Source organism: Protopterus annectens, chromosome 1.part1 (genome assembly GCF_019279795.1).
Source record: "Protopterus annectens isolate FY-2018-M chromosome 1.part1, PAN1.0, whole genome shotgun sequence".
NCBI classification, from domain to species: domain Eukaryota; kingdom Metazoa; phylum Chordata; order Ceratodontiformes; family Protopteridae; genus Protopterus; species Protopterus annectens.
Genome location: NC_056726.1, coordinates 248,445,848 through 248,473,029, shown reverse-complemented (window position 1 = coordinate 248,473,029; position 27,182 = coordinate 248,445,848). Strand labels below are relative to the sequence as shown.

General features: G+C 44.6%; 1 protein-coding gene across 2 annotated transcripts in view; it reads left to right on the top strand.

The window, feature by feature from the left end:
• Positions 1-27,182, top strand: part of MCM9 (minichromosome maintenance 9 homologous recombination repair factor) — a 1,342,783-nt gene that overhangs the window by 233,058 nt on the left and 1,082,543 nt on the right. For both annotated transcript variants that reach the window (XM_044074397.1, XM_044074388.1), the window contains exon 3: positions 18,218-18,532. In XM_044074397.1, coding sequence (XP_043930332.1) covers positions 18,223-18,532 — 310 coding nt within the window. In that variant the 5' untranslated portion in view covers positions 18,218-18,222. The remainder of the gene's footprint in view (positions 1-18,217; positions 18,533-27,182) is intronic.

Here is a 27,182-nt window from a genome sequence, read left to right as displayed (position 1 = left end):
ATGGTCAGTCCTGTCAGTTCCTGCAGATAAAGCTTTTCTCACAGTTTTAGATTATAGTAAGTACCCCTAACTTTTGGCTCTGCTTCCACTTACAAATACAGCTAGTGTTGGGGAGTCTACTGGTCCTGTACTTTTTTCATTATACCAGCTGTTAACTTAGGACGCCCTTCATTATCACTATTGCAGTATTCTTTATACTTGGGATATCCTGCTGAGGGTAGCCTAATGTCTGGCCAGCATACCAATCCTTTACACCTTTCCGGCATCATACATCAGATGTATGTTGTATACGCAAGGTGTAAGGTGTACATGTGATGCATGGATGCCTAATCCTCAAAATTTCTTTGCCACCAGTCTATATGCCATCTACTGAGCTGCTTCTTCAGCTGAGCCTACTACAGTTAAGTGCTCCATTGAGGCCCCTTCCTTTTTATTTTTCCTCCTTATAGTTTGCGTTCATATCATCCATGAAGGGGAAATGTTAGTGTGGGAGGCAGGTTCCCCTTAAAGATTGACACCAGATGTGCCTTTTTTCTTTGGGTGCTACACACACAGCCATATTTAGTGTGATATCTATCAGGCTTTTGTCCCTAAGGCTCTCAGCAGTTATTTGCCTTCCCTGTCTATTTGGAAAACCAATGTCTGAAATTATTGACTCAGGGTACCATGGCTGAATCTGTGTGCCCCAAAGTTCAGCTGCATCTTCAAAAAAGCTAAACGTGCAAGTATTGTATCTGCTGCTGTCCAGTCTCCTCCAGATGTTAACACTGGTTCCCTCTGCTGCGACCTAGTTGGAGGCCGAGATGGAATTGCCTACTCACATGTCTGCTGGGGCTGTGCATACATCTGGTACAGATGTTGAGAGGGAACCACAACTAATCATATCTGAAGGGCCTGTGGATTCCTAAAATTTTAGTTAGGAAAGAGTTGCCCAGTACCCTTGTTGAATCCAGACAGGGCTCTAACCCCTCCTAGATTTGTCATGGTAGATGTTCCTATAAAAAAAAGAAACAGAAAACCAAACATGTTGCTACTGTAGCTTAGGATCTTCACAAAGAGTGGCAGAACTTTATACAAAGGCTTTTAATTCCTTTTTGGCTTTGAAACCACCAAAGGATTTGAATGTCCCGTGGGCATCCTTCCCATTTTACAGAACAAGAGATTCTGCTGCTTCTGATGAAGAGTTGGACTCTGGTAAAGAATCCTTTGCATATTCTTCTCAGTTGCACTTTCCTTTGGCTGATGAAGAGGCTTCTTTGTCCCCTGACTGCCCTTTTGTGGATTTGTCATTTGGTGATACAGTGGTTTGTATGATGGAATACTTTAAGTGGGATTTGTTCACAAGTATCAAGATATTCCAAAGAGATATTATTTATTTATGATTTGCTAACTGGGAGAATCCGACTTGGAATGAAGCCAATTTTCAGTGGAGGCCTGGGGAGAAATGCTCCTGGGAGAAAACCGGAGCACCCGGGTGAAACCCATACAAACACAGGGAGGACATGCAGACACCACACACAAGTCTCTCCAGCCAAGAATCGAACCAAAGAACCTCTTGCTGTGATGCAACAACTCAACTGCTGAATCACTGTGCTGTCCATTTACTTTTGAGTGGCCAACTATGGGTTGCCAACTGGCTTATTGACTAAACCCACAGTGTAAAAGTAGCCGACTCCAAATCCAGCTCCAGACAAGTGACAAGTGGAGTACCTCAGGGTTCAGTCCTGGGACCGCTCTTGTTTGGCATCTACTTCTCAGAAGTACAGGGCAACACTAAAGGACTCTGGCTAACAAAATTCACAGATGACTGGAAACTGGGAGCCGTTATTGAATCCCCAAAAGATGTGGATATTCTACAAAAAGGCCTTGTAGAAATAGATGCTTGATGCCAGAGCCATGGGCTCAAGCTCAAAGCCAAGAAATGCATAGTTATCCCCTGTGGGAAAAAACGTGTACCCATGAATTACCACATAGGTGGCAGCACACTAAACACCAAAAGTGTGACTTAGGGATACAGGTAGACAGTGGTCTCACCTTCAATAACTACATCGCCACAACAGTCAGGAAATCCTTCTGTGTGGCACACCTCATCACTAAGGGCTTTTTGTCCAGAAAAAAAGGAGGTCATTGTCCCTCTGTACTCATCCCTCATTAGACCCATTATAGAATACAATGCCCCGTTTGGTATGTACCTCTCAAGACATCTGCAACAACTGGAAAAGCCTCAGAAATACCTCACTAAAAGAATTACAGGCCTAAAGCAGATGCCCTGTGCTGACCATCTAAAAAAACTTCAGCTATACTCTGTTGCATAGCGTCTACTCAGAGGCGATCTCTGCTTAACATACAAGGCCATGTCAAACCCAGAGCTGTTGGACATGGTACACTTAAAGAAATCCCAATCCCTCAGAGCCACATGCTCCAGGGAACTAAACCTTGTCATCACAATGAACAAAATATGCTGGAGGGATAGGTTCCTGACCCAGGGACTCCTCAGACTATGGAATAGACTGCCCATACATGTCAAGCAGAGCGCCTCTTTGGCCCTCCTCAAAAGGAACCTTGACGATTTGATGGGGGATAGGAAATTCACCCTGGGGATCACGTCAGTCGCCCTGCTAGACAGAGGTCCAGGGAAGTAAATATTATGGGAAGAAATAGCCAGGGAATTGTTATTGCTAGGCTTGTATAGGCCCTAGGGCCGATAGCCTAGTACCAGCCTCTGAACCTATGAACTTTCGCAAGTGCACTCATCCAGATTATATGCAATCCCTCCAGTCTTAGCTGCCTTGTTGGACACTTTTACAGCAGCTTCTCAGGCTTCTGACTGTCAACCTCCAGCCCCTAAGAAGCCAGGCAGATTTTATAAAGTACCTGTGGATCATTAATATTTTTGTATAAAAGCTCATCATCTGATCCTGCTGTAGTTTCTCTGTCCACAAATAAGCAATCCAAACTGCTTTCCTCTTCCAGGCTTCTGCCTTCTGCAAGGGTAGCCATGCTAGGGATTTGTATGGGGGAAAAACTGTGTACTTTTGCTACCTTGACTTTTAGGGCCATTAATTAACAGACCCACATGAGTATATATATCCCGGATCTTCTAGCTCAGCTTGGGGGGGGGGGGGTTCTGACTTATCTGATTTAGAGAGCAAGACCTTTACTCTCTCCTTACTGAGCTCTGCCTTTCAGGTCACCTGCCAATTCAGTTAAATTTAGTTGATTGCTCCTCTAGTGCAGCTGCATCTGGTTCTGTCATGACAAGATACTCTTAGTTGCATCTGCAGGCTTTACCTGATGACATTAAGACCAAACTTTTAATTTCTCCCTTAAATAACCAGAATCTTTATTTTTGTACTGCTGCTGCAGAATTGTTTAAAACCTTTTAGGATAACAGCAAAGTTATGCAAGACCGCAAACAAATTTTTTCTCCCTTACCCAAGTTTCAGAGGAACTATCCTTCAAAATCTTCCTTTGTCTCTAGACAGCCTAGAAAGTCTGCTAGAGGTAAATGGTGTCTAAGTGAATCTTCTTGGATAAACCTGGTCAGAGTTTGAGGGACCAAAAATCCTCTTTTCCTGATAAATTGGCCTCTGTCTGACATCCAGCCTCCTCTACCTCATTAGCCAGAGTCCTCTGTCCATCAGGCTAACCCTTTCCTTCCCTGTTTGGCAACAGGTAACTACAGACACCTGGGTTCTTTCCATCATCCAGCACAGTTATTTCATGGCTTAGAAGTCCCTTCTCCCTTTTTTTGGTGCCCCTCAGCCTACTCCTTGCTAGCTTCCTCGTTTTCCTCTTGTCCTATAGGATCTGGTATAACATGGAAACATGCAAGGTCTTCCCTTGTCTCAACAGGGAACACGTTTTTATTTATTTTATTTATTTTTTTATTATTTTAGGCTGGTCTAGCTGCTAGTTTAGCTCCTTTTTCGAGGAGAAAAGCTCCAAGCGAGAAAAAAACTAACAAAAAGTCACAACAAATAAAAAAAAATTATAAAAAATACAGTATTTTTAAAAAAAATAAAAAAAAAGTATAAAAGTTGACGTGTTACATTAGTACCGATTACAAAAAAGTACAACTTTGTAAGAAGTAGTGGGGGACAAATGTGATCAGTTGGTATACATAGCAGAGATATGTTAAATAATAATATATATATATATGTTCAAAGAGACACCATAATATTTTGGGTAAGGAGGATTTCAGAATGTTTCTGGTTCCCAGTAAGGAGAGGGTTGTGCAGGCTCATTTTAGACCTATCTTATGTCGACATCTCTTCCTACAGGCTATTGTCTGTTCAGACTCTCCTCTCTTTTGCTTCCCTGGGATTTTCTGTTCTCCCTAGATCAAATGATGCTTACCTTTATATTTTTAGCCAGCCTCTTTTCAGGAAATGTTTGCATTTCTCTGTTTTTTCCCCCACTGTCAGTACTCTGATTAGCCTTTTGGCCTTTCCATAGCTCTAAGGGTATTTACCAAATACCTGGCTCCACTGGTAGCTTTATGCAGACTTCAGGGAATCCAAATCTTCCCTTGGGTGACCTTCTGATTCTGTCCCCCTCTCCACTACTCCTGTTTCAGAATCTATACTTCACTATGTTACTCCTGTGAAGTGTGGGATTCACTCGACCTCAAAAAGTCAGTGTTTACTCCCTCTCGGAACCAAGTCTTTTTTGGTTGCAAGATTCAGACCATCCCAATGTTGGCTTCTCTTCCACCTCCCAAATTCCTTATCTTGAAAATTTATTTTCATTCTCTTCCAGTTATTCCTGTAAGAGAATTTTTCAGAGCCCTGGGGTTCATGGCATCTTCCATTCCCATGGTTCATTTTGCCATACTGCACATGAGGAAATTTTTAGTGGTGTCTCAAGGCTGTTTGGGTCCAACACTGCCACACTCTGACATTTTCCATCCCCTCTTTTACCCTGTCTGAAACTCCAACTCTGGTGGTGGATTCATCATATCTCCCTAAATCCTGGTCTGCCTTTTCAAGTTCCTCTTTGTACTGTTGTAGCTGTACATGGAAGCTTCCAATCATGGTTGGGGAGTTCCTTTCAACAATCTAAAAGTTCAGGGTCTCTGGTCCTGTCAGCAGATGTCAGACCACATCAGTATCAAAAGGTTGAGGGTTCTAATCCTAGCTCGTCTCACCTTTCACTCTGTTTGCGTTCCAAGCCCACTAAAGTGTTTTACAGACAATACCAAAGTCATGTGGTGTATCAGCTAGCAGGGGAGCACAAAGTCTTATCCTTGCACACTGGCCCTTCAGGCAAGGGATTTTTGCCATCTGCCATCACTTGGTTGTTCTTGTGGTTTACATCCCTTCAGAGCACAGTATAGTGGAAGACTGTCTGTGCAGGTTCAAGACACATCCTCCTGAATGGATGCTTCACAGTAAGGTGTTTCTGGACATTGTCCATCAGTGGAGTACTCTTCAAGTAGGTGTCCTTCTATTCCCATGTTGCAGTATTCTGCATATGAGTTTTCCCTTCAGTCTTGCGTATGTACGGCCATTATTCAAAAGCTTTCAGTCCCTCTGTGGTGTGTGAGACGTGTGATGTGGACATGAGTTTGTGGGCCATAAAGGTGACGTTAGCACGCACAAGCCCTCAGAATTTTTCAGCCACCAGTCGTACGCTAAGTGTTCCCGTTACCACTGATGTCATATTCATTCCGATAAGTACCCGGTTGGGGAACTTTTCCGTCCTTTGTTAATGTCATCCAGAAAGGCAAGTGTCAGTGCGGCCACCAGATCCCTCATAAGGATGCCCACAAGAAGTGCCTTTTCTGTTTGGGAAAGTCTCATGACCGTAAGGTCTGCCCTATCTGCCAGGCGTTCATACCGAAAACTTTGCGTAGTCACTTGCATACGTTAATCCTATACCTCTAGAATCAACACCTGAAACTGCTTACGCTTCGGATGGAGGGCTTTTCTGACGTCCCCACAAAACTGCCAAAAAAGAAGGCCGGGACCGTATAGCCTTTAACTACCGCTGAGCTTTTTCTGGCCAACTCCCAACCTGTAGCTGACATAGGGCTGGTTACAGGATCAGGTTCTGGATCTGCCATTTTGGATGTCATGGGTACCGCTAAGGATGCCGCACCATCCACTGGCGAGAGCACATCCACAGAGGCTATTCCGGCACCACTAGTCGACACCGAGTGGGTGTTCTGCATTTCCTGTTGGAGTCGTCTGAGCCTTCCGATCCCTTGCAGTTGCCGGTTTCCAAACAGATGTCCATAGCCCCTTTTAAAAGATGGGAAAAGAAAAAACGCATCTCCCCCTTTACAGAAACCATGCCTGATTGGCAGGCTTTCAGCCAGAGCCTCTTCATTACCTTTGTGGCACTGAGGCCTACACCGGATATTTCTGCTTCCACCTCTCCTGAGCTCTAGGCCTCTGCCTGCAGATCCAGCTCCCTGGGAAGAGAAGGTCCTTTCATTCCTCTGAGGAATCTCTTTCCTACAACTCCCAACTCTCTTCACCTTTGGATTACAGATCCCCAGAGGAAAAGTTTCTGGACCCTGACTCTCCAGTTGAAGATCTGATCTTCAGTGAGACAATTAGCAGGATGAAGGAACACTTTAAATGGGATTCCTCAGAAATGTACATAAGTGGTACTGCAACCTCATTCAGATGGAAACTCTTAGCCCATCTGCTGTTCCTCCCATCCTGCCTGCCTTTCTAGATGCTTTTTCTTCTGCATCTTTGAAGACTGACTCTCAACCTCCTGCCCCACATAGACCTGACAGGCTTTACAAAGTACCTGACACTGTTAAGCATCTGTTCAAGTGCCCACTGGCTGATCCTGTCACTATATATGTTGCCACTGATAAATCCACTACTCTTGTCTACTACTACCATTCTCCCAGCTGACAAAGACAGCAAGACAATGGAAAGATCTGGCAAAAAGATTTATACTTCTGCTACCTTGGCTTTCAGAGCCACAAACTATTGGACCCACATGCCCAAGTACACCTGGTCTCTCTTACAGTCTGCAATCAAACATTTGGCAGATATTCCAGACACTCCTGCCAAAGCATCTGTCCTGGCTCTCTCATCCCAAGTCACCAGACACTCCAAGTGTAACTATGATGCTGCTGAATCCCATGCCAGGTCAGCAGCATCAGCATCACGCAGATACTCCTGGCTTCGCCTACAACCCCTGCCAGATGACTTCAGGACAAAGCTTCCTGATGCTCCTCTGGACAATGCTGCACTTTTTGGCTCTAAGGTGACAGACCTCTTTAAATCTCTGCAACAGAAAGAAAAAGAGATACAGGACCTTAAACATTTACTGATCTCACCAAATCCTAAGATGTTAAGTTGTCAATCTCGCCTTCATTCTTACTTGATGGGTTCGGAGCTGATCCTCGGCTCCGACTCGGCACTTGCTAAGCTCGAGAGTCACTTTTACCAGCTCGAGGCAGCCCCATATCCCATGATGCAAGGCGGTAAGTACCCAGATCTCGTTTGCCACTTCGCTGATGAGGTCCTCCTTTTGCCAGCTCCTGGTAAGTGTTTATATTTAAACTTCTAGTCGCCCCAATCAGAAAAAATCTACTTTTCTGTAAAATTCTGTCATTTTTAGTTAATTGTAGGACTTTTTCTGACTAACTTTATTTTTCCTTCTTCATATTTTTAGTCAGGCTTTTCTTTCCTCCATCCCCGTCAGGGTGTGTGTGTGTGTGTGTGTGTGTGTGTGTGTGTGTGAGGTTTTTACTGCTTATTCCTTAACAGTAGTTGTCTGATTGGGACTGTGTGTGTACTGTTTGTGGATACAATAATGTCCAAAGAGCAGAGGGTCTCAGGCTTCAAGAAGTGTGACTCGTGCTGTCAGAAGATGTCTCTGACAGACGGTCACACTTCTTGTTTATACTGCCTGGGACCTCTCCACCTGCAGGACTCCTGTGCAATTTGTCATTCTTTTAGCCAGAGAGTCCTGCAGGAAAGGAGAAATAAGCTTATTTTAAGGGGTCTCCTTAAACCGGAGGGCTCCCCGGCCAAATCGGCTCCGGGAAAGCCTTTTAAGACTAAGGCCCAGGCTTCTGTGTCTAAGCCTTCGGCCTTGGCTCCGACTCCGGAGTCGAGATCGGCTCCGGCTGGAGCCGATCCGACCTTGTCTAAGTCCTCGGCACCGATGGCTATCGGTGCCGATACTGTCACTTTGGTGTCGGCTCCGACTTGCTCCGACCACCATGTGGCTCAGGCTTCGGTGTCGGCTCCGACCGGCTCCGACACCATTGTTTCCTTGCCTGTATCGGCTCCAGCTGGAGCCGATAAATCTGGACCTACACTCGGAGCCGAAAAGTTATCGGCTCCGTCTGGTTCCGTGGGGTCTTCGGCTCCGATGGTTCCTTCGAGGAAGAGGTCCAGGTCTCCTTCTTTGGAACCGATACTGTCGGCTCCGGCCTCACCTCTTCTTTCAGAGCGGAGCCATCGGAGCCGATCATCGAGGTCTTCCAGGTTGTCAGACCATGATTTAGAGAGGGTGGTAAGCAGATTATTAAAATCACAGGCACTAGCCCAAATGCTTCATAGTCCGTCTCAACAGACGACTATTAGTCCACACCCTCTTCAAATTCCTCCTTCGACTCTACCGCAGAGTTTGGAGCTGGAGTCTACAGGAATAGTTACTGCTATGGCTGAAGGCCAGATAACCCCCCTTCTGCGCCTTCAGCATCTACTCTTATCTCCTCCTCGAGACCTTCCTTGGAGGGATTCGGTGGCCGGGCTTCCCTGGTCTGCTCCGAGGGGGTGAGTGGCATCGGACTCTTGTCCGACCCCGCTCTTCCCCTTGGAGCTTCGGCCTTGGTGAGCTCGGCTCCGACATCTTCCTCGGAGCTTTCCCTTTCGGTGGGCCCGGGAGTCCCAGTTTCTTCGGAACGAGTTCTCTCGGATCTCCCTGGGAGAGGAGCCTTCGAGGTGATGAGGAGTGTGCTGGCCCCTGGGCTCAGTCAGCAGTCTATTCCTTTAGCTCCTCCCTCTATGGTGCCTGTTGATATCTCTTCCCACGCTCTTGTGCCCGGACCGAGAGATCCACCGCCTCAGGTTTCCCCACTGGGAGGAACCCCCTCTTCCGAGGATTCTCCTGATCCGTCAGCAGATCCTCCGCGCAAGAGGACTTGTAAGAGGAAGCACCTAGACTCCCCTGAGTCTATTACTTCGGATACCAACTTAGATGAGTCGGAGGGGTCCCCAAGATCCCCCTCTGAGGATGTCTCCTTTTCAGACATCCTAGAACTCCTGAGGGAAACTGGCCCACCATAAATCCCTCCGATGATGAGATGGTATACCTAGAGGCGTTTGGTTCTCGACCCTCCACCTCCTGGGTGTCTCCGCCTTTTGACCCCCTCATACAGGTTATCGCTCGAAAGGCTTGGGCTTCTCCTGACTCCGTAGAGCCAGTTCCCAGGAGGCCTTCTAAATTTATTGCGGCCCCTTCCGAACAGCAATTCCTTACAAAAGGTGTCCCGGTTGATGCCATGGTGGTGGCGGCCGCCACTAAAAAGGAACTTGCAGATCCTTCCGTACCAGTCCATCCTCCTAACAAGGATTCCAGGACCATGGACAGGTATGGTAAGCGGATGTTTTCCTCAGCGACCTTTGCCATGCGTTCGCTGAACTATTTGTGTCACTTCACCAGACTCCAAAGGGACATCCTTAAGGAACTAGGTGAAGTAGTACAGGATCCTACAGCTCAGGGGGCACAAGACAAGATTGCTTCTCAGCTAGGAATCCTTAACTCCATAACCAACTCCTCCATGCGGCTGATTTCATATGCAGCAGATGGAGCGAGTAGAGCCGCGGGCACAGGAGTGGCTCTGAGACGTCAATCCTGGATGCGGCTCTGTAATTTTGCTGATCCCTTCAAGGCGTCCTTCACAAACTCTCCCTTTGATGGGTCAACTTTGTTTGGTCCTCAAGTGAAGGATACATTGACCAGGTGTGAGCAGGACGGCAAGACTCTTTCTGCCGTAGGGGTCCGTTTTTCCACCCCTTCTAGACCTTACCCCAAAGGACAGAAGGGTGGAAAGATGTGGTTCCGCAAATCCCAAGGAGTCACGCCGGATACACGTGGTCAGTTTACCCCTAGAGGCAGAGGGGGTAATAATAACAGACGCCGCCCTAGAGGCAGAGGGGGTCCACAGAACCAGGGAAGCAGAGAGTCTCTCTCTGACAAGCCCTTCCAGCATCCCTGAGGTGTTGCCCGACTGTCCACCCTTGGAGGCAGTCGGGGGAAGATTATTGCTGTACCCACAAGCCTGGCTTTCCCTCTCACAAGACAGATGGGTACAGTCAATCATATCCGAGGGTTACAAAATTCCTTTCGAGGAAAGTCCCTTCAATCACAAAAATTCCCTTCCAGATGTGCCACCCAGTCTAAGGGAAATCGCAAAATTAGAAGTATCAAAGCTTCTACACAAAAGGGCCATTCAGCCAGTTACAACAGACCATTCAGAGCCCGGAATCTCCTCAAGGTTCTTTTTGGTCCCCAAAAAGACGGGAGATTGGAGACCAATATTGGATCTCAGCAGACTCAACAAGTCTGTGAAAAAGATGAGATTTCGAATGGTCACACTTCAATCAATTTTGCCCTTCCTGGGCAAAGACAACTGGATGTGCTCAATAGACCTTCAGGATGCGTACTATCACATAAAAATTCACAAACGCTCCAGAAGGTTTCTCCGCTTTCGGCTGGGGTCCAGTCATTTTCAATTCAGAGCCCTGCCCTTTGGTCTCACTACAGCCCCCAGAGTGTTCACCAAATGTATGGCAGTGGTCACGGCTCACCTGAGACGTCAAGGATTCCAGGTGTTTCCGTATCTCGACGACTGGCTCCTTTCAGCCACCACCAAGCATCAACTTCTCCAAGCCAGGGATTACACCCTAAATCTCTGCACTCAGTTAGGAATTTCGATCAACTACGAAAAATCCTCCTTGTTGCCCTGCCAGTCTATTACTTTTATAGGCGCAAATTTAGACACTATTCGGATGTCAGCAACCCTCACAGACCAAAGGATTTCAGATATCCAAAGTCACGTGCGGATCATCCTCGCCAGCAAAAAGGTACAAGCCAGACTGGTCCTAAAAGTGCTGGGCCTAATGGCAGCGGCCATTACCCTTCTTCCCTTGGCCCGCTTCTACATGCGTCTTCTTCAATGGATGTTGTTCACCCAGTGGTCTTACCAACAACTTCCCATGCGTCACCAAATCCTGGTGACACAAGCTTGCAAAAACCACCTATACTGGTGGATTTCTTCTCCCCAGATTCATCAGGGCAGACCCTTTGTATCCCCGGCCCCGGTAGCCACAGTCACTACGGATGCCTCCCTGATCGGGTGGGGGGGGTCATTATCAGGGCAGGATGGTTCATGGGACGTGGCAACCGTTCGAATACCACCTGCACATAAATGTCCTAGAGATGAGAGCAGTGCTTTTAACGTTGCAAGCCCTCAACGACTTTCTTCCCTTGGGAACAATTGCAGTTCACACGGACAACATGTCTGTAGTATGGTATATCAACAAACAGGGCGGAACCAAGTCCTACCCCTTGTGTCGAGAAGCTCTCAGACTCTGGCAATGGGCGATCTCCTCTCATCGGTTTCTGGTAGCAATGCATATCCCTGGGAAAACCAACATTTTAGCGGACAGATTGAGCAAAGCTATTCTCATGCCTCACGAGTGGTCTCTCAAACAATCTATAGTGGAGGAGATTTTTCTAGAATGGGGCCGCCCATGTTGCGATCTTTTTGCTACTCCCCAAAACAGCAAATGCCCAGACTTCTTCTCTCTCTTCCCACTGCCAGGCCATCCCCCCAGAGACGCTCTTACCCAGGATTGGCCCCAGGGACTTCTTTATGCTTTTCCTCCTTTTCCACTGATTCCACAAGTACTCCAGAAAGCCACCGTTTTGAGAGCCAAAATGATTCTCATTGCCCCCTATTGGCCTCGACAAATTTGGTTTCCGTTCCTCCATCGTCACCTATTGGTGCAGCCGTGGCATCTGGACCCAGTGCCAGACCTTCTGATCCACCAATCGGGTCACCTGCATCAGTCTATTCCTTCTCTCAACCTCACAGCTTGGTTGCTCCACTTCCTTCCCTAGCCAGGCTTCCTATGATCTCTAACCCAGTTAGGGATATTATAGTGGCTTCTCTTAAGTCCTCTACTAGAAGGATTTATACCAGCAAGTGGAAACGTTTCTCTTGTTGGGCAAAATCAAAGAATATAGATCCTTTTACTGCCCCTGTTCATGCAGTTTTGGATTTTTTAGCGGAAATCTTTCACTCGGGCTCTTCATCTTCCACGGTTAAAGTTCAGTTGGCTGCTATCTCGAACTTTCATGTCGGGTTTGCAGATCACAACATCATGTCCCACAGGCTTTGTAGAGCTTTTCTAAAAGGGATTTTTCTCCTTAAACCTCCTGTCAGGAGTCCTCCTCCTCAATGGGACCTAAATCTAGTGCTGACATCCTTAATTCTTCCTCCCTTTGAGCCAGCTGTTTCATGTTCTCTGAAGTTTCTTTCATGGAAAACACTCTTCCTTGTCGCTATTACCTCGGCCAGGAGAGTGTCAGAACTTCATGCCCTTTCTGTTCGTCCCCCTTATTTGGTCTTCCACAAGGACAGGGTATCCTTGAGAACTAATCCATCCTTTTTGCCTAAAGTGGCTTCAAAAACTAATTTGAACCAATCTATTGATCTCCCTGTATTTTTCCCTAATTACTCCAACAGATCGGAACAAAAATTACATTATCTTGATGTTCACCGCCAACTCAGATATTATTTGGACAGAACAAAACAGTTCAGGAAATCCGATCAACTCTTTCTTTCTTATGCTGAGAATAAGAAAGGCCTTCCTGTTTCCAAAGTCACCTTATCTAGATGGCTTTCTTCCACCATCTCCGAAATCTATCAGCTCAGGGGCAAACAGCTGTGCTCAAAACCAAAAGCACATTCCACCAGAAGTTTAGCCACTACCACAGCTTTTCAGGCTAGACTCCCTGTAGACACTATTTGTGCAGCAGCCACTTGGGCCACTCCTCATACCTTTGTTTCTCATTACAAATTGGATTTGGCCTCCAGGGATAGAGCCAGTTTTGGTTCTACGGTTCTCAAGAGTCTGTTCCATTGAGCCACCCAGGATAGAGGTGCTAGGGACACGGTCCCATCAAGCAAGAATGAAGGCGAGATTGACAACTTAACATTGAGAAGTTATGTACCTACCATAACGTTCCATGTTAGTTGTCTTCTCTCGCCTTCTTTCTTGCGACCCTCCCTCCTACCCCCTTGCCTGGACAGACCTTGTGCTCCTTTGTCTGGAAGATTGCTTCTTTAGGCACCAGTTAGTTACCTGGTTCCCTTTTCAGCCCTTCCTTAGGGTAATTGCTTTCTTTCCTCAGTGGAAAGTTTTTCTGTGTTAGGTGTGTCTCCCTATAGGTACAAACGAGATCTGGGTACTTACCGCCTTGCATCATGGGATATGGGGCTGCCTCGAGCTGGTAAAAGTGACTCTCGAGCTTAGCAAGTGCCGAGTCGGAGCCGAGGATCGGCTCCGAACCCATCAAGCAAGAAAGAAGGCGAGAGAAGACAACTAACATGGAACGTTATGGTAGGTACATAACTTCTCATTTTACAGAAACTATCCTTCCAAAATGCAGTTTATTAGGAAGGACTCCTGACCCACTCCTCCTTCAAGGCCTCGTAAGTCCACCAGAAAACAACCTCCTCCACCTAGAGCAAACCCCGCCTCCAGCCAGAAGACTCCCTTTCGAGACAGGGCAGGTAGCATTTGACTACATGCCAGTCTTGCAACCCCCCCTTTCTGTATCTCTGTCTGCCCACCTCTCTCACGGTCACCCTCTTTGGGTCCTTCTCACCTCAGACAAGTGGGTCCTGTCCATCCTCCAAAATGGTTACTTCATGTCCTGGATCTCACCTTTCACATGGTGGGGCATTCCTTGACCACCTACTCAGCAGCTGCACCTCTTACAACCAGTACTGTAGACACTGTTAGACCAGGGCACTATAGAGTCAGTCCCCTCCTCTGCAGAAGGAAGAGGTTTCTATTCAAGACTCTTCCTGGTCCCCCGGAAGGATGGACCATGGAGACCCATTCTAGACCTCTCCTACCTCAACCTCTTTCTAAAAGTACCTACCTTCAAAATGTTAACTCTGCCAGCCCTGTTCCCTCTAATTATCCCACAGGGATTCCTGGCTACATTATACATAAAGGATGCTTACCTCCACATCCTAATCAGACCCTCACACAGGAAATATTTAAGATTCTTGATGGGCTCTTCTCACTTGCGATTCTCTGCCTTGTCCTTTGGACTCTTCACTGCATCCAGAGTCTTTACCAAATGTCTTGGCATCTGTGGTGGCTTACTGCAGGTCAAAGGGAATATAGATATTTCCCTACCTGGACGACATGCTGATCCAAGCTGTCAGCCAGGAAATACTGCAAGGGCACATCCAGTTTGTGGTGACCCTACTACAGTCACTGGGATTTCAGGTAAATCTTCCAAAATCCCATCTTCAAACAACATGGGATATTGTGTTCCTCGGTTGCAGAATCCACTCGGATCTCATGGAGGCATACCTCCCAGAGTGGACCTTCTCACAGAGCACAAGTGATCACTAATCCATCCAGTGGCAGATGCTATACCTTATCATGCGGCTGATAGGATTCTGATCCTATTTAGACACCTTTACAATGAGGACGTACTCAATGTCCTGCAGGAGGTCAGGAAACCAAATACTAGAAAATCATCTCTCTCCAAGTGGAATCGATTCACTATTTGGTGTCATAAAAGACAGCTGGATCCGCTTCTGAATGAACCCCCTCCAGTGCTGTCTTATTTGTGTGAGCTACTGCAGCCTGGACTGGCTTACTCATTCATCAAAGCACATGTCTGCTATTTCAGCTTGCCTGCCTTTGGATCCCCCATTAGCATACAGACTCCCTTGCAAACTCTTCCTCAAAGGGGTACTGCACCTCTGGCCCTCCAGAAAACCCACCTTCCTTGGGACTTCAACTACGTGCTAGAGAAGCTTATACTACCTCCCTTTGAGCCAGCAGACAAAGCCTCATTAAAGCAATGTACTTGGAAAACAATTCTACTAGTGGCCCTAACCTCAGCCAGGAGAGTGTCTGAACTCCAAGCCCTTATGGCTACTCCTTTTTTAGGTTTCCACAAGGACAGGGTTAACCTCTGGACAAATCTGTCATTCATCCCCAAGGTCGTCAATGACAGATTAGTCCAGAGGCTAAATCTGTCATTCATCCCCAAGGTAGTCAATGACTTGTCCCTCAATCAGGCCATACAGTTACCCATTTTTTCTCAAACCCACAAGGAGACCGTGAGAGAGTGCTGCATTCCTTGGATGTTCACAGGCAGATCAGATTCTACCTGCACAACACCAAGTATATCAGACAAGTTGACCAAGTCTTTCTGTCCTTTCACCCCAGAGCTCTGGGGAAGGCCGTGATCTAGCAGACTATCTCTACTTGGATCTCCAAAGCCATAACCTTTAGCTACCAGTTCAATGGTAAGTTCCTGCAGGGTACAGTTAAAGCTCATTCCACAAGAGCAATGGCATCTTCAGGAGCCTTCTTCAAGGGTCTGGATACCTCTTCTTTCCTGGAAGCTGCTACTTGGTCCTCTGTCCACACCTTCACCAAGCAGTACAAGCTTGACCTCCTCTCCAGATCTAGGGCAGGGTTTTCCAGGGCTGTCCTTCATGGATTCCTGGAGTCTGCCTCTAGACCACCACCCCAACCTCAGTGAGCTTTGGCACTCACCCATATGCAGAATACTGCAACATGGGAATAGAAGGACATAGAAAAGTTGTGTATAATCTTACCATAACCATAGATGTCCTTGTCTTCCATGTTGCAGTATTTCTTCCCACCCTCCTTCCCCTCTTGTCAGCTAATAAGTTCCCTTTCTGGATGGCAATGGTAAAGCATTGCCCTTACAGGTTTGGCTCCGACTGGGGCTACTGTTCTGAAGAGTGGTGCGTGCCATCACCTTTATGGCACACAAACTCTCATCCACGTCAGATGTCTCATGCACCATAGAAGGACTGAAAGCTTTTGGATATTGGCCGTACATGCGCAAGACTGAAGGGAAAGCTCATATGCAGAATACTGCAACATGGAAGAGAAGGACATCTATGATTATGGTAAGATTTTACATAACTTTTCTATTTGCCTCCCCTCTGAACAGACAACTTCTTGGTTCTCTTCCAGAGTTCCAAATCCATTGGCTTGGAACGTAGATTCCATGTCTTCTCTTGGAAGGGAATGTTCCTATATACCAATCCCCCACTTCCTCTACTTGCCAGGGTCTTGCACAAGATTATGTGGGGCACACCCGAAATCTTGCTAGCGACTCCCTTTTGCCCTAGACAGCACTGATTCCCCCTTCTCTTTCACCTGGCCAGGGGCAATCACAGGTTCCCTTACAGGATGGATCTTGTCACACTAGACAAGAGGTCTCTCATTCACCCCGACTTTCCACATTTCAGCTGACATTTTGAGAGATAGGGTTTTGGCACAGGACATGCTTTGGGTCTTGCAGGAGGCAAGAAAACCCACTACTAGAAAATTCTGTGTGGTTAAGTGGAAGTGATTTTCTATTTGGTGTCTCAAACATGACCAGGACCCTTTTTCTGTGGGAGTCCCTACAGCGCTTTCTTATTTGTGCGAATTGCTAAACACTGGTTAGTCATATTCTTCTGTCAAGACTCATTTGTCAGCCATCTCTGCCTCTCTGCCTTTGAATTTTCCTTTGACTTCTAGTCTTGAAGTCAAACAATTCCTAAAATGCTTCCTTCATATTAGGAGACCTGTTCCTTCTTCTTGAGACCTTAAATTTGTTCTTGAAAAACTGACCATCGCCGTATGAACTTGCCTTTTCTTCCCTGCTGCATTGTACTTGGACGGCTGTGTTGCTGATGGCTCTTACTTCTGAGTTTCTGAACATCAATCCATCATGGTGGTTCCTCCTTTTTTGACTTTTCACAGGGTGACTCTTCGCACTAATCCTTCTTTTATGCCCAGGGTGGTTAATGTTTTGTCTGTGAATCAGTTTATTCATCTTACCTCCTTTTTTCCTTCCCCACAATCTGCAAGTGAGAAGATGTTCCATACCTTGGATGTACAAGACTGCTCAGATATTACATGGACATGACAAAATGTATCAGAAAATTTGAGCAACTTTTATTTCCTTTTCATGCTAGAAAATTTAGTTTGGCAGTGTCTAAACAAACAACCTCCTTCTGGAACTTTAAGGCCGTTTCTTTTTATTATTCTTGTCATGGCAAGCAGCATTCCTCTTCTGTTTGTGCTCATTCTAGCAGGGCATTTGTCTCTTGTGATTTTTTCCAAGGGTATGGATGCTAGATCATTTTTGGAAGCTGCTACTTGATGATCTGTTCACATTTTTACCAAACATCATAAATTGGATGCCATTTCCAGGCCCAGGGCAGGATTTGCCCGGGTTATCTTTCATGGGTTTGTGGAGGGTTCTTCACTGCCATTCTCCTCCCATTCTTTCCAGTAGCTTTTGTACTCTCCCAAGTATAAAGAATACTGCAGCAGTAATGAGGAATGACATACTGCAGTTGTGTAAGGCCTTTCCATAACACTAGGTGTCTAACTTCTAACGGATGTAGTATTTGGTCCCTCCCTCCTATCCCCCCTTTTTTATTTTTTCCTGCTGGCTGAGGGGTTTCCCCTTGCATACTTGTCTCCTTTTATTTTCTTTCTTGGAATGGTCATAATAATATTTCTCTGGGGTTGCTCTAGTTCTCCTGGTTCACTTTAGTTCTCAGAATTAGGCATCCTGTATATCACATATGCACCTTATGCTTTGCATGTAAGACATATGTATGATGCTGGGAAAGTGCAAAGGCTTTGATATGCTGGAGAGGACATTAGGCTATCTTCTGCAGGATATCCCAAATAAAAAGAATATTGCAAAAGTGAGAAGTAGGACATCTGCTGTTATAGTAATATCTTGCACACATGTATTTTTGGCTCTTCAGCACTGGCTATTAGTGCAATTATTTAGCATGATGCACACTTTAAATAGTATCTAGTTAACAGAGTAATTTATGAATTTTCAAAAAAAAATGCATCTATTTAAATGCAGCAACGCAGCTTATCCTGTAGTGTAACTACTTGTCTTTCTATTGTATTCTTCATAGGCGGCATGATGCTGAATACAGAACAGGTTGCCGTGATAGGGCAGACTTTCGAGTCCTATGTTTCAGAACATCACAGGAATGATATATTGCAGATTTTACAAGAGCCTGATGATGGAGCACATTTTTCAGTAATTGTGAATGCCATGACCCTTTTTGAAGCTAGCATGGAAGTTGCAGAATACTTGATCGCTTTCCCAACAGAGGTTCTACCTGTATTTGACAATGCTTTGCGTAGAGCAGCCATGACTGTTTTCCAGTCCTTTTCAGAAAATGATAACATTGTTATGAAGCAGAACCTTCACGCCAGAGTATCAGGTGAGTTTTATGTATTGTCTTACATTATTATTGTGTATTTTTATTACAAATTTGATATATTTAGAATCCACTCCCACAAAAATTAGTTCATGTGTTTAAAAAGGACAGAACTTTCATGCCAGAATATTGTGTAAATAAAAGTTCAGGTATAACTTTGTTGTCGCTTGTAGCATATTACTTTGTATTATTTATTGTAAAGGTTGATGTATTCAAAATTTCGTCCTCAGAACAAAGAAAAAGAAAAACACAGCTGTTTAAAGATCTCATTGTAAAAAAAAAATTGAGTAATGTGGACGTTTTAAGTACTATTAAAAGTAAGCAATTTATTGCTATCTGCGAGATGCCTGGGTTTTCATAATGCATATGTGACATTGTATGACAGTCGTGCGTCTGATACCAGAAAATAATTTGTAAATGTTGGTGCTTGATCAGCAAATGAAAGGTATAAATTCTAATTTCCAACCTTATTGACCTGGATGTGAAGAGAGAGACTGACCAAGACTCAGTAAGGCTGACTGAAGAAAAGATTTGTGTGTCCAGGTAAAACACTTCTGAGCTCTGAGAATGAAGAGGATTGCCCTTAAGGGCTAGTCATCACAGCAGCCCATACAGTGGGGCACCTGGTACTGATGGCATTTAGTGGTATGATGGTCACGTTTTATGTATTATTGCTTGCCTGTTAACGTCTCAGATATGTTATCACATGGCGAACATGTACATCTTTGCACAACCTATATTTGCAGCTGTTTCATGCCTGTAATGACTGTTAACGGAGAGGAATCACGATCAGACCTGGCAATGGGAATTTGAGCCAAGATATATGGGAGGTTGTAGACCAGGAGATGGGAAAAGGAGATGGCACCTGAGGCAGACTAAGTTCCTAGGAAAGTCGTATAAATAAACCTAAAAAACATTTATGTGATGAAGTCCAATCTCACCTTATTCTCACTGATGGGTCGGATCCGATCCATCAGATCCATCTCAGCCTTTACCAAAGCTCAAAGCCTTCAACAAGTGTGTGAGCACTCTCCCTATCCTAGAATGCACCTCGCAATTACCTCAGATCTTGTTTGCCACTCACAAAGATCAAAGCGTTTTCAACAGCTCTGGGCTAAGTACTTCATTTTCTTCAAATATTATAGCTTTAGTTGTTAATTCTCTTTTTCTTTATTATTGCTTGATCTCTCCCTGTTTTAAGCACATTTTTACTTAGAGGGCTTCTTTTCCTTTTTGCTAACTAACGTTTAACCTATTCATTACTTCTCCCTTTAAAGTTAATCTTTTGTATGTGTCCGCTAATTTGGTTTAAAAAAAAAGGTTAAGGCAGTAAGTGTACTGTTACTTAACTCTCTAACTGGGCTGGGAGGGTGGCCTAATGGTTGAGGTGTTTGCCTTACAAACACAAGGTGCAGGGTTTGAGTCTCACAAGGGATAATTGTCTAGTCTTAAAATGGCTCGCAAGGGCAGTTAGCCTAGTACTAATCTATGAATGTCCGTTTAAATTGAAGGGCGTTTAGTCTTGTTTATTTCCTGTTTTTTCTTTTCTGTTCTTGTTTGACCCTTTCCTTGTCTTATTCTGCTTAAAATGTCTCAGAAAGATAATAAACTATTAGGTTTTAAAAAATGTGAGGACTGTGGAAAAAAGATGCCCCTAAGCGATAACCCATACATTGTGTGTGCATTGTTTAGGGCAATTGCACCTTCAAGAGTAGTGCTTCATATGCTATGTTTTCAATCAAAGGGCATTATTGGTGGATAAAAACAAGTTCATTTGGAAAGGGTTATTGAAAACCCCCTTCTCAGAAGCCATATCTAAAAGACCAGAGTCCTCATAATCTGACCAGTCGGACAAGTCTACTAAATCTGACAAATCTACCAAAAGAGCTTCCTCGGCTCCAAAGTCTGCATCATAGCCGAAGGGAAAAATACCAAAGATGTCTTCCCCTGCTTCTTCATCAGAGCAGATACAGACCAGATCCGACAAGGATCCCGAATCAATTAAGTTTCTCAACTCTGAGCTTTTCAGTTCCAGCAGAGTTTAATACGAAGCCAATCACCTGCGTTGGATCCAGTGTGTCCTTTGCTCCATTCTCCTCCTGCTTTGGTGAAGTCTCCAACCATTTCAGTCTGGTCAACCAGGATCCTTTCTGAAGAAGATGTGGATCGGGTGGTGCAGCAGAGACTCCTGAAGACAACGGCCTTGGCTAAGCTTTTATTGGATCCGAACCCAAAGGTATTGGATCCAACAACATCCCCATCCTCAGCACCTATTTCTCCACTGATCTGACCTCATGCTTCGGAGCCAGAAGATTTTGAGATTTTGCTAGTGTCAGAGTTGGATCTGAAGCCCAAAGGCTCTAAGGATCAGACATCGGCTCTGAGTTTCTCCACTCTTTTGGAGCCAGAGGACTCTAGGAGCCAACACTAATTCATTGGAGCTGGGGAGCTGGATCGGATCAGACAGTTGTTGGATCCGATCTTACCTCTCGGGGCTTCAGTGCAGGCAAGTTCAGCTCCTACTTCAATTTCAGGTCAACTGTTTTCTGATCTGGGGGTTCCATTGGCTCCAGCTTCTTTTTTGTCGGATCCAGGAATTTCTTCAGACCAGGAGCGGGGGGTGTTTGAGATTATGAGGAGAGTATTGTCTCCAGAGACACAAATGCAGGCTACTCAGGAACTTCCTTCATCCTCTCAGTCTGTGTCTGTCTGCTCAAGTTATCCATCCACAGGAACACAGAGACTCAAGGCCTCAGGACATCCCACAAGAGACCCCCCCCTTCTGAAATATCCCCAGATTACCCCTCTGAGGAAGTCACAAGAGGAAGCACCTGGACTCACCCTAGGAGCCAGTCACTTCAGACACTGACCTCAGTGAGGCAGAAGGGTTCCCTCCCAGTCACCTCCTGAAGATGTGTCCTTAGGAGACATCCTGGAAATGTTAAAACAGAGGTGGTTGGCTGGAAGTCCAACTCCCCTTCGGCTGAGGACTCAGTCTGTCTGAACGCCTTTGGGTCTCACCCTTCCACCTCTTGGGTGACTCTGCCTTCCGATGAGCTTAATGATTTAATCTATAGGAAGGTGTGGGACACCACAGATATCATAGAGCCCACTCCTAGGAGGCCAGATAAGTATATTACTTACTTGGATAGAAAAGTTTTGTCTTTCGGGGGAGTAGCTGTAGATGCCATGGTTGTGGCGGTGGCCACTAAAAAGGAACTCTCTGAAACAATTTCCTCTATCCATCCTTTTAATAAAGATACTAGGACCATGGTTAGATATGGGAAGCACATCTCTTCTTCAGTGACCTTTGCTCTTCGGTCTCTGAGCTACCTATGCCATTTCACGAGACTACAGAGGGATCTCTTAAAAGAACGGTCAGATACCCCCCAAGAAGCTGTAGCCGATGGGGTCCCAGATAAGATAGCCTCACAGCTCGCTACCCTAAACTCTGTAAAAAAACTTGTCCATGAGGCTGATTTCATATGCAGCAGATGGAAAGAGTAGGGCAAGCAGGTTCAGGTATGCCTCTTAGGAGGCAGGCCTGGGTGCACCTTTGCGATTTCGCAGAACACTTCGTCTTCCTTCATTAACATCCCATTCGATGGCTCTTCTTTGTTTGTGCCCAAAGTAAAAGAAACACTCACCAGGTGTGAACAAGACGGCAAGACTTTATTTACCATTGGAGTATGTTTTTCCACTGCTACTAGACCCTTTCCCAAAGGACAGAGAGGTAGTGAAAAGATGTGGTAAAGGAGATCTCAAAGGTCTTCCCCAGACACACTGGGTGAAAGTTCCTCCAGAGGCAGAAGGGGAACAATAATGGAAGATGTTGACCATGTGGCAGAGGAGGCCTGCAAAATCAAGGATCTAGAGAAACTTTCTTTGGAAAGCCCTTTCTGTGCTCCTGAAGGGAGGCCCGATTGTCCACCTCTGGAGGCAGTCTGGGTGTGGGTGGGGGGGGGGGGGTGATTATCTGTGCACCTTCAAGCCTGGGTAGACAAATGACAAATGAGTGAAAGAATAATATCCAGAAGTTACATTATTCCCTTTCCCCTTCTGATTCCCAAAAGCACAAGAGTTCCAGACGTTCTACCCAATCAAATGGAACAAGCAACCTTAGAAGTCTCAAAGTTGCTAAACAAAAGAGTCAGCCAAGAAGTCCCTGCGGATCAGAAAGGATCCGGAACTTACTGAAGATTCATTTTAGTTCCAAAGAAAACAGCAGACTGGAGACCAATTTTGGATGTCAGCAAATTAAACAAATCATTAAAGAAGAGCAAGTTCCAGACGGTTATGCCGCAGTCGATACTTCCATTTCTGGAAAAAGGCAATTGGATGTGCTCTTTAGTCCTCCAAGACGCGTACTACCACATAAAAATAAACAGACGGTCGAAGAAACATTTGTGCTTCTGTATAAGAGCCAGTCATTCAGTTTTGACCTCTGACCTTTGGTCTCACTACAGCCCCCGAGTGTTCACCAAATGCATGGCAGTAGTGGCGGGTCACCTGAGACAAGGATTCTGGGTGTTACCCTGTCTAGACTACTGGCTCATAACCGCCCTGACCAGGCATCTTCTGCTACAGGCCAGAGAGACTACATTACAAACCTGTTCAAGGCTGGGTATTACGATAAACTACGCAAAATATGCTTTAAAATCCTGTCCGGAATTGAATTTTGTAGGAGCAGAGTTAAATACACACAGAATGATAGCAAATCTTACTCCAGAAAGGATACACACTTTATGATGTTTAGTAGTGAGTTAGCTTTGTTGATGTGTATTAACCCACCGGCCATTTCGAGCAGGAATGGGTTGTGGCCTGAGTGATTGACAAGCCAGAAGCCAGTGATGCAATATGCAAATGTGGCATGAGTGACACGGAGTGCAGATTTGCCAGTGACATCATGCATACATTGCTTTGGGATAGCATATTTCAGGGATACATGAAAAGTAAGTCAGTATTTGGCAAATAACTGTTGTATTCCCCGTGATTTGTAAGAATGTTGAGAGAGAATCAAATTGAAAATGACACACTGCCTTGTTTATTTCCATTTGTTTTAACAGGATACTCGGCTTCTTTTTCTTAAGAGGCCTGCGCTGGATTGAGAATCACCACATTTTTGGTATTTATCTAGAGAGCAGTATTTTAAATGAGGTGTATGGAATGCAGACTATACACAGAAAAACAGAATTTGTATGCTTGAAAGTGAAGAAATAGCACTTTTCATAGGTTACCATTCCTTGAAAAGTTTTATGTATGGCATGTAAACTAGTATGTTTCATCAACATTCCCGTATAAGGAAGTGTTAACTTTGATGATAAAGGAAATAAGTATTCCAATAGCATCAGCAAATTGACTGATTACAAGGAGAGGAAAGTGAATATATAAAATATAAGGAGGTGTTAGTGTCAAAGTTGATTGGGTTGCAATGATGGAGTAAAAGTAGTGGTCAATGTTTACATTGGTAGCCTCATGATACTAACTCAGTCAACAAAGAATGAACAGTTACAAGTTATGTTTGCCTTTACTTCTTGCATTTAGAATTATCCAGTTTATTTTTTGTATACATATTTTGTTAGATTGTAATTGTAATTTTAGGGGAATAGAGTTGCATTGTTTACATATGCAGTGTTAAAAAAATTGATTTACTAGTTGCTTTTTATTCTGCAATTTTAGTCTAGGTGGGTTATACCTCTGTACTTAGGGTTGGGCATTTATTTTTATTTGTATGTGTGTTTTCCATGTTATAATACTAATATGGTGTAGTGATATTCTAACAATTCAGTCTTTATAGAGCTGTCCAGTGATGTGTTTTAGTTGGTAGATTAGCTACAAGTTTGCATTTTGTTGCGGGTTTGTTTCCCATTCATGTAATTTGTTTATTTTTTAAATTACGAGTGATGAGATCTGTAGTAGGACAGTTTGGGCTGTATGCTTTAAAGTATCTGAAACATCTTATTTGCTTTGGATACTATATATTTTGTATATAGCTTAAATGGTGTAGTGGTACATTGTTCTGATTGTAGTATACATGGTCCAGGGTTCAAACCTTGGCAGCACTGATTGTGTGGGAGGGGTTGGTATAATGGTTAAAGTGCTTACCTTAAAGACACGAGGAGAAAGGTTTGATTCTCACATGGGGTAACTGGTTAGGCTTGAAATGGCCCACAAGGGCAGTTAGTTTGTGGGAGGTTGGTGTGACGGTTAAGGTGCTTGCCTTAGAAACACAAGGGGCAGGGTTTGATTCTCACATGGGATAACTGGCTAGGCTTAAAATGCCCAATGAGGGCAGTTAGTCTATCTGGAGGGATAGATTCCTGTCCCAGAGACTTCCCATACTCTGGAACAGACTACCTGTCTATGTCAAACAGAGCTCCTCATTAGCACTCTTCAAGAAAAATCTTGATGATTGGATGGGAAATGGGAAAGTCACCTCGGGGATCACTTCTGTGGCTCTGCTCGACAGGGGCACAGGAAAATAATTTTCTTGGGTGGCGAAAGCCAGGGTACATTTTTTGGCTAGGCTTGTATGGGCCCTAGGGCCGATAGCCTAGTACCTACCTATGAACCTATGTCAAATTTTAAGTTATGATCAGTGGTAACTACAGTCAGTTTTGTGCTACATAGATTTTCAACTGAAGCATTATTGAAAGAAGCTACCATTGAAATAGTTATGTTTTCTAGGAACTCAGAGCTGAAGAGAATCAATTTTGTTTTAATGGCATTATATATGAGCTGCAATTCTGTTAATTGTTTTTATGTTCTATCAAATGGTTGTTCTATTATTTGAATTTTCTTGTAATGTGTTTTCTAATGTATATTCGGGCTTAGTTTGCATATTGTTAAAATTTATAGTACTGCAAGTAAACTTGCCATAAAGGGAGATGTTCTAATGATTACTGCGGCAAGTAACTTTGGCTTTATGGGCTATATCCTGTATAGAGTATAACAGCTAGACAATTTCTGAAGTAAAAAGGCAGTTTATGCATCAGTAGCTAAAAAATGAACTGATTTACTAGGGTGCTGTAACTGCTTAAATCCATTAACATGATGTCACGGTTTTTGAGGACTTGATTTCATGGATTTATCCTTTGATTATTCCATTACTTAATTTGTTGAAGTTTCATGGTCTCAACAATGAATATTCATGCTGACCACAGACTGAAAAAATATTGATTCACGAGTGTTCAGTGACTTTGCCGTGATCGTGGATGTTGGGTGGGGTTTGTGTCGGGGCTTTCTACTGTGCGCATCTGGTGGGGGTTAATAGACATCAACAAAGCCAATGACTTTAATAAGGAAGTAATGAGCACCTGCCACACTTGTATTTCAAGTACTTGGCACAATGGCAGCTACAATTGTTCTGGTACCGTTAGCATGCCTTCACCATGCGGTTACTTCAGTGGCTGCTGTCAACACAGTGGTCTCTCCTAGAACTTCCAGTGACTCTCAAAATTTTGATAACCAGCTCTTGTAAACAAGACCTTTTATGGTGGATTCAGTCACCTCAGGTAACTCATGGCCATCCCTTTATACTTCCCCAACCTCTAGCTACAATGACCACAGGCACTTCCCAGATAGGGTTGGGGGGGGGCATTATCTGGGAAAGACAGTCCAAGGTACCTGGCACGTTCACTTGGCCCATCTGCACATAAACGTTCTAGAGATGAGAGCAATGCTTTTAGCGTTGCAAGCCTTCCATGACTCTCTTCCTGCAGGGACAAAAGCAGATTAGACAGACATGTCTGTAGTCTGGTATATAAACAAGGAGGGACCAGATCTTACCACTTTTGTCCAGAAGCCCTAAGGGTTTGGCAGTGGGCAATTTGTTCCAGTTGCTTTCTAATTGCAACGCACATACCAGGGAAATCCAATGTGATAGCAGACAGGTTGAGCAGAACTATTCTAATGCTCACGAGTGGTCCTTCAAGCAAGAAATTGCAGAAGAGATCTTCCGAAAATGAGGCCAGCCTTTCTGCAACCTGTTTACCTTGTCCAGGAACATCAAATGCAGCAAATACTTTGCCCTAATCCCCCCTCCGGGGGGATACCCTGAGGGATGCACTTGTTCACGATTGGCTCCTGGGACTCCTATATGCTTACCCACCCACACCCCTGATTCCCAAAGTAATACAGAAAGCAAGTTTGTTGAAGACAACCATAATTCTTATTGCCCCCTACTGGCCCTGACAAATTTGGTTCCCCTTCCTTTGGCCTCATCTTTGGGACAAACCATGAATACTGAACCCAGTTCCGGATCTTTTGACACATGATTCAGGAATGGTTCATTCCAATCTATACATCATCAAAGTGACCGCTTGGCTGTTCCAGTTTCATTAATAACAAGATATCCTTCTCTTTCATCACCAGTGAGACATATCTTGATCTCTTCCTACAAAACTTCCACAAGGAAACTTTATAAAGTAAAATGGAAGAAATTTGTGATTTGGGCAAACTCAAAACATGTTCCTTTTCCTGCTCCTCTACATTTCATTATAGATTTTTTAGCTAAGTTTTTCAATGAAAGAGCTGCTGCAGCTACTGTCAGGGTTCAATCAGCAGTGACATCAAATTTCCATTTAGGAGAAAATGGTTCTTCTATTATGTGTAATGCACTCTGTAAAGCTTTTCTTAAAGGGACAACTTTATT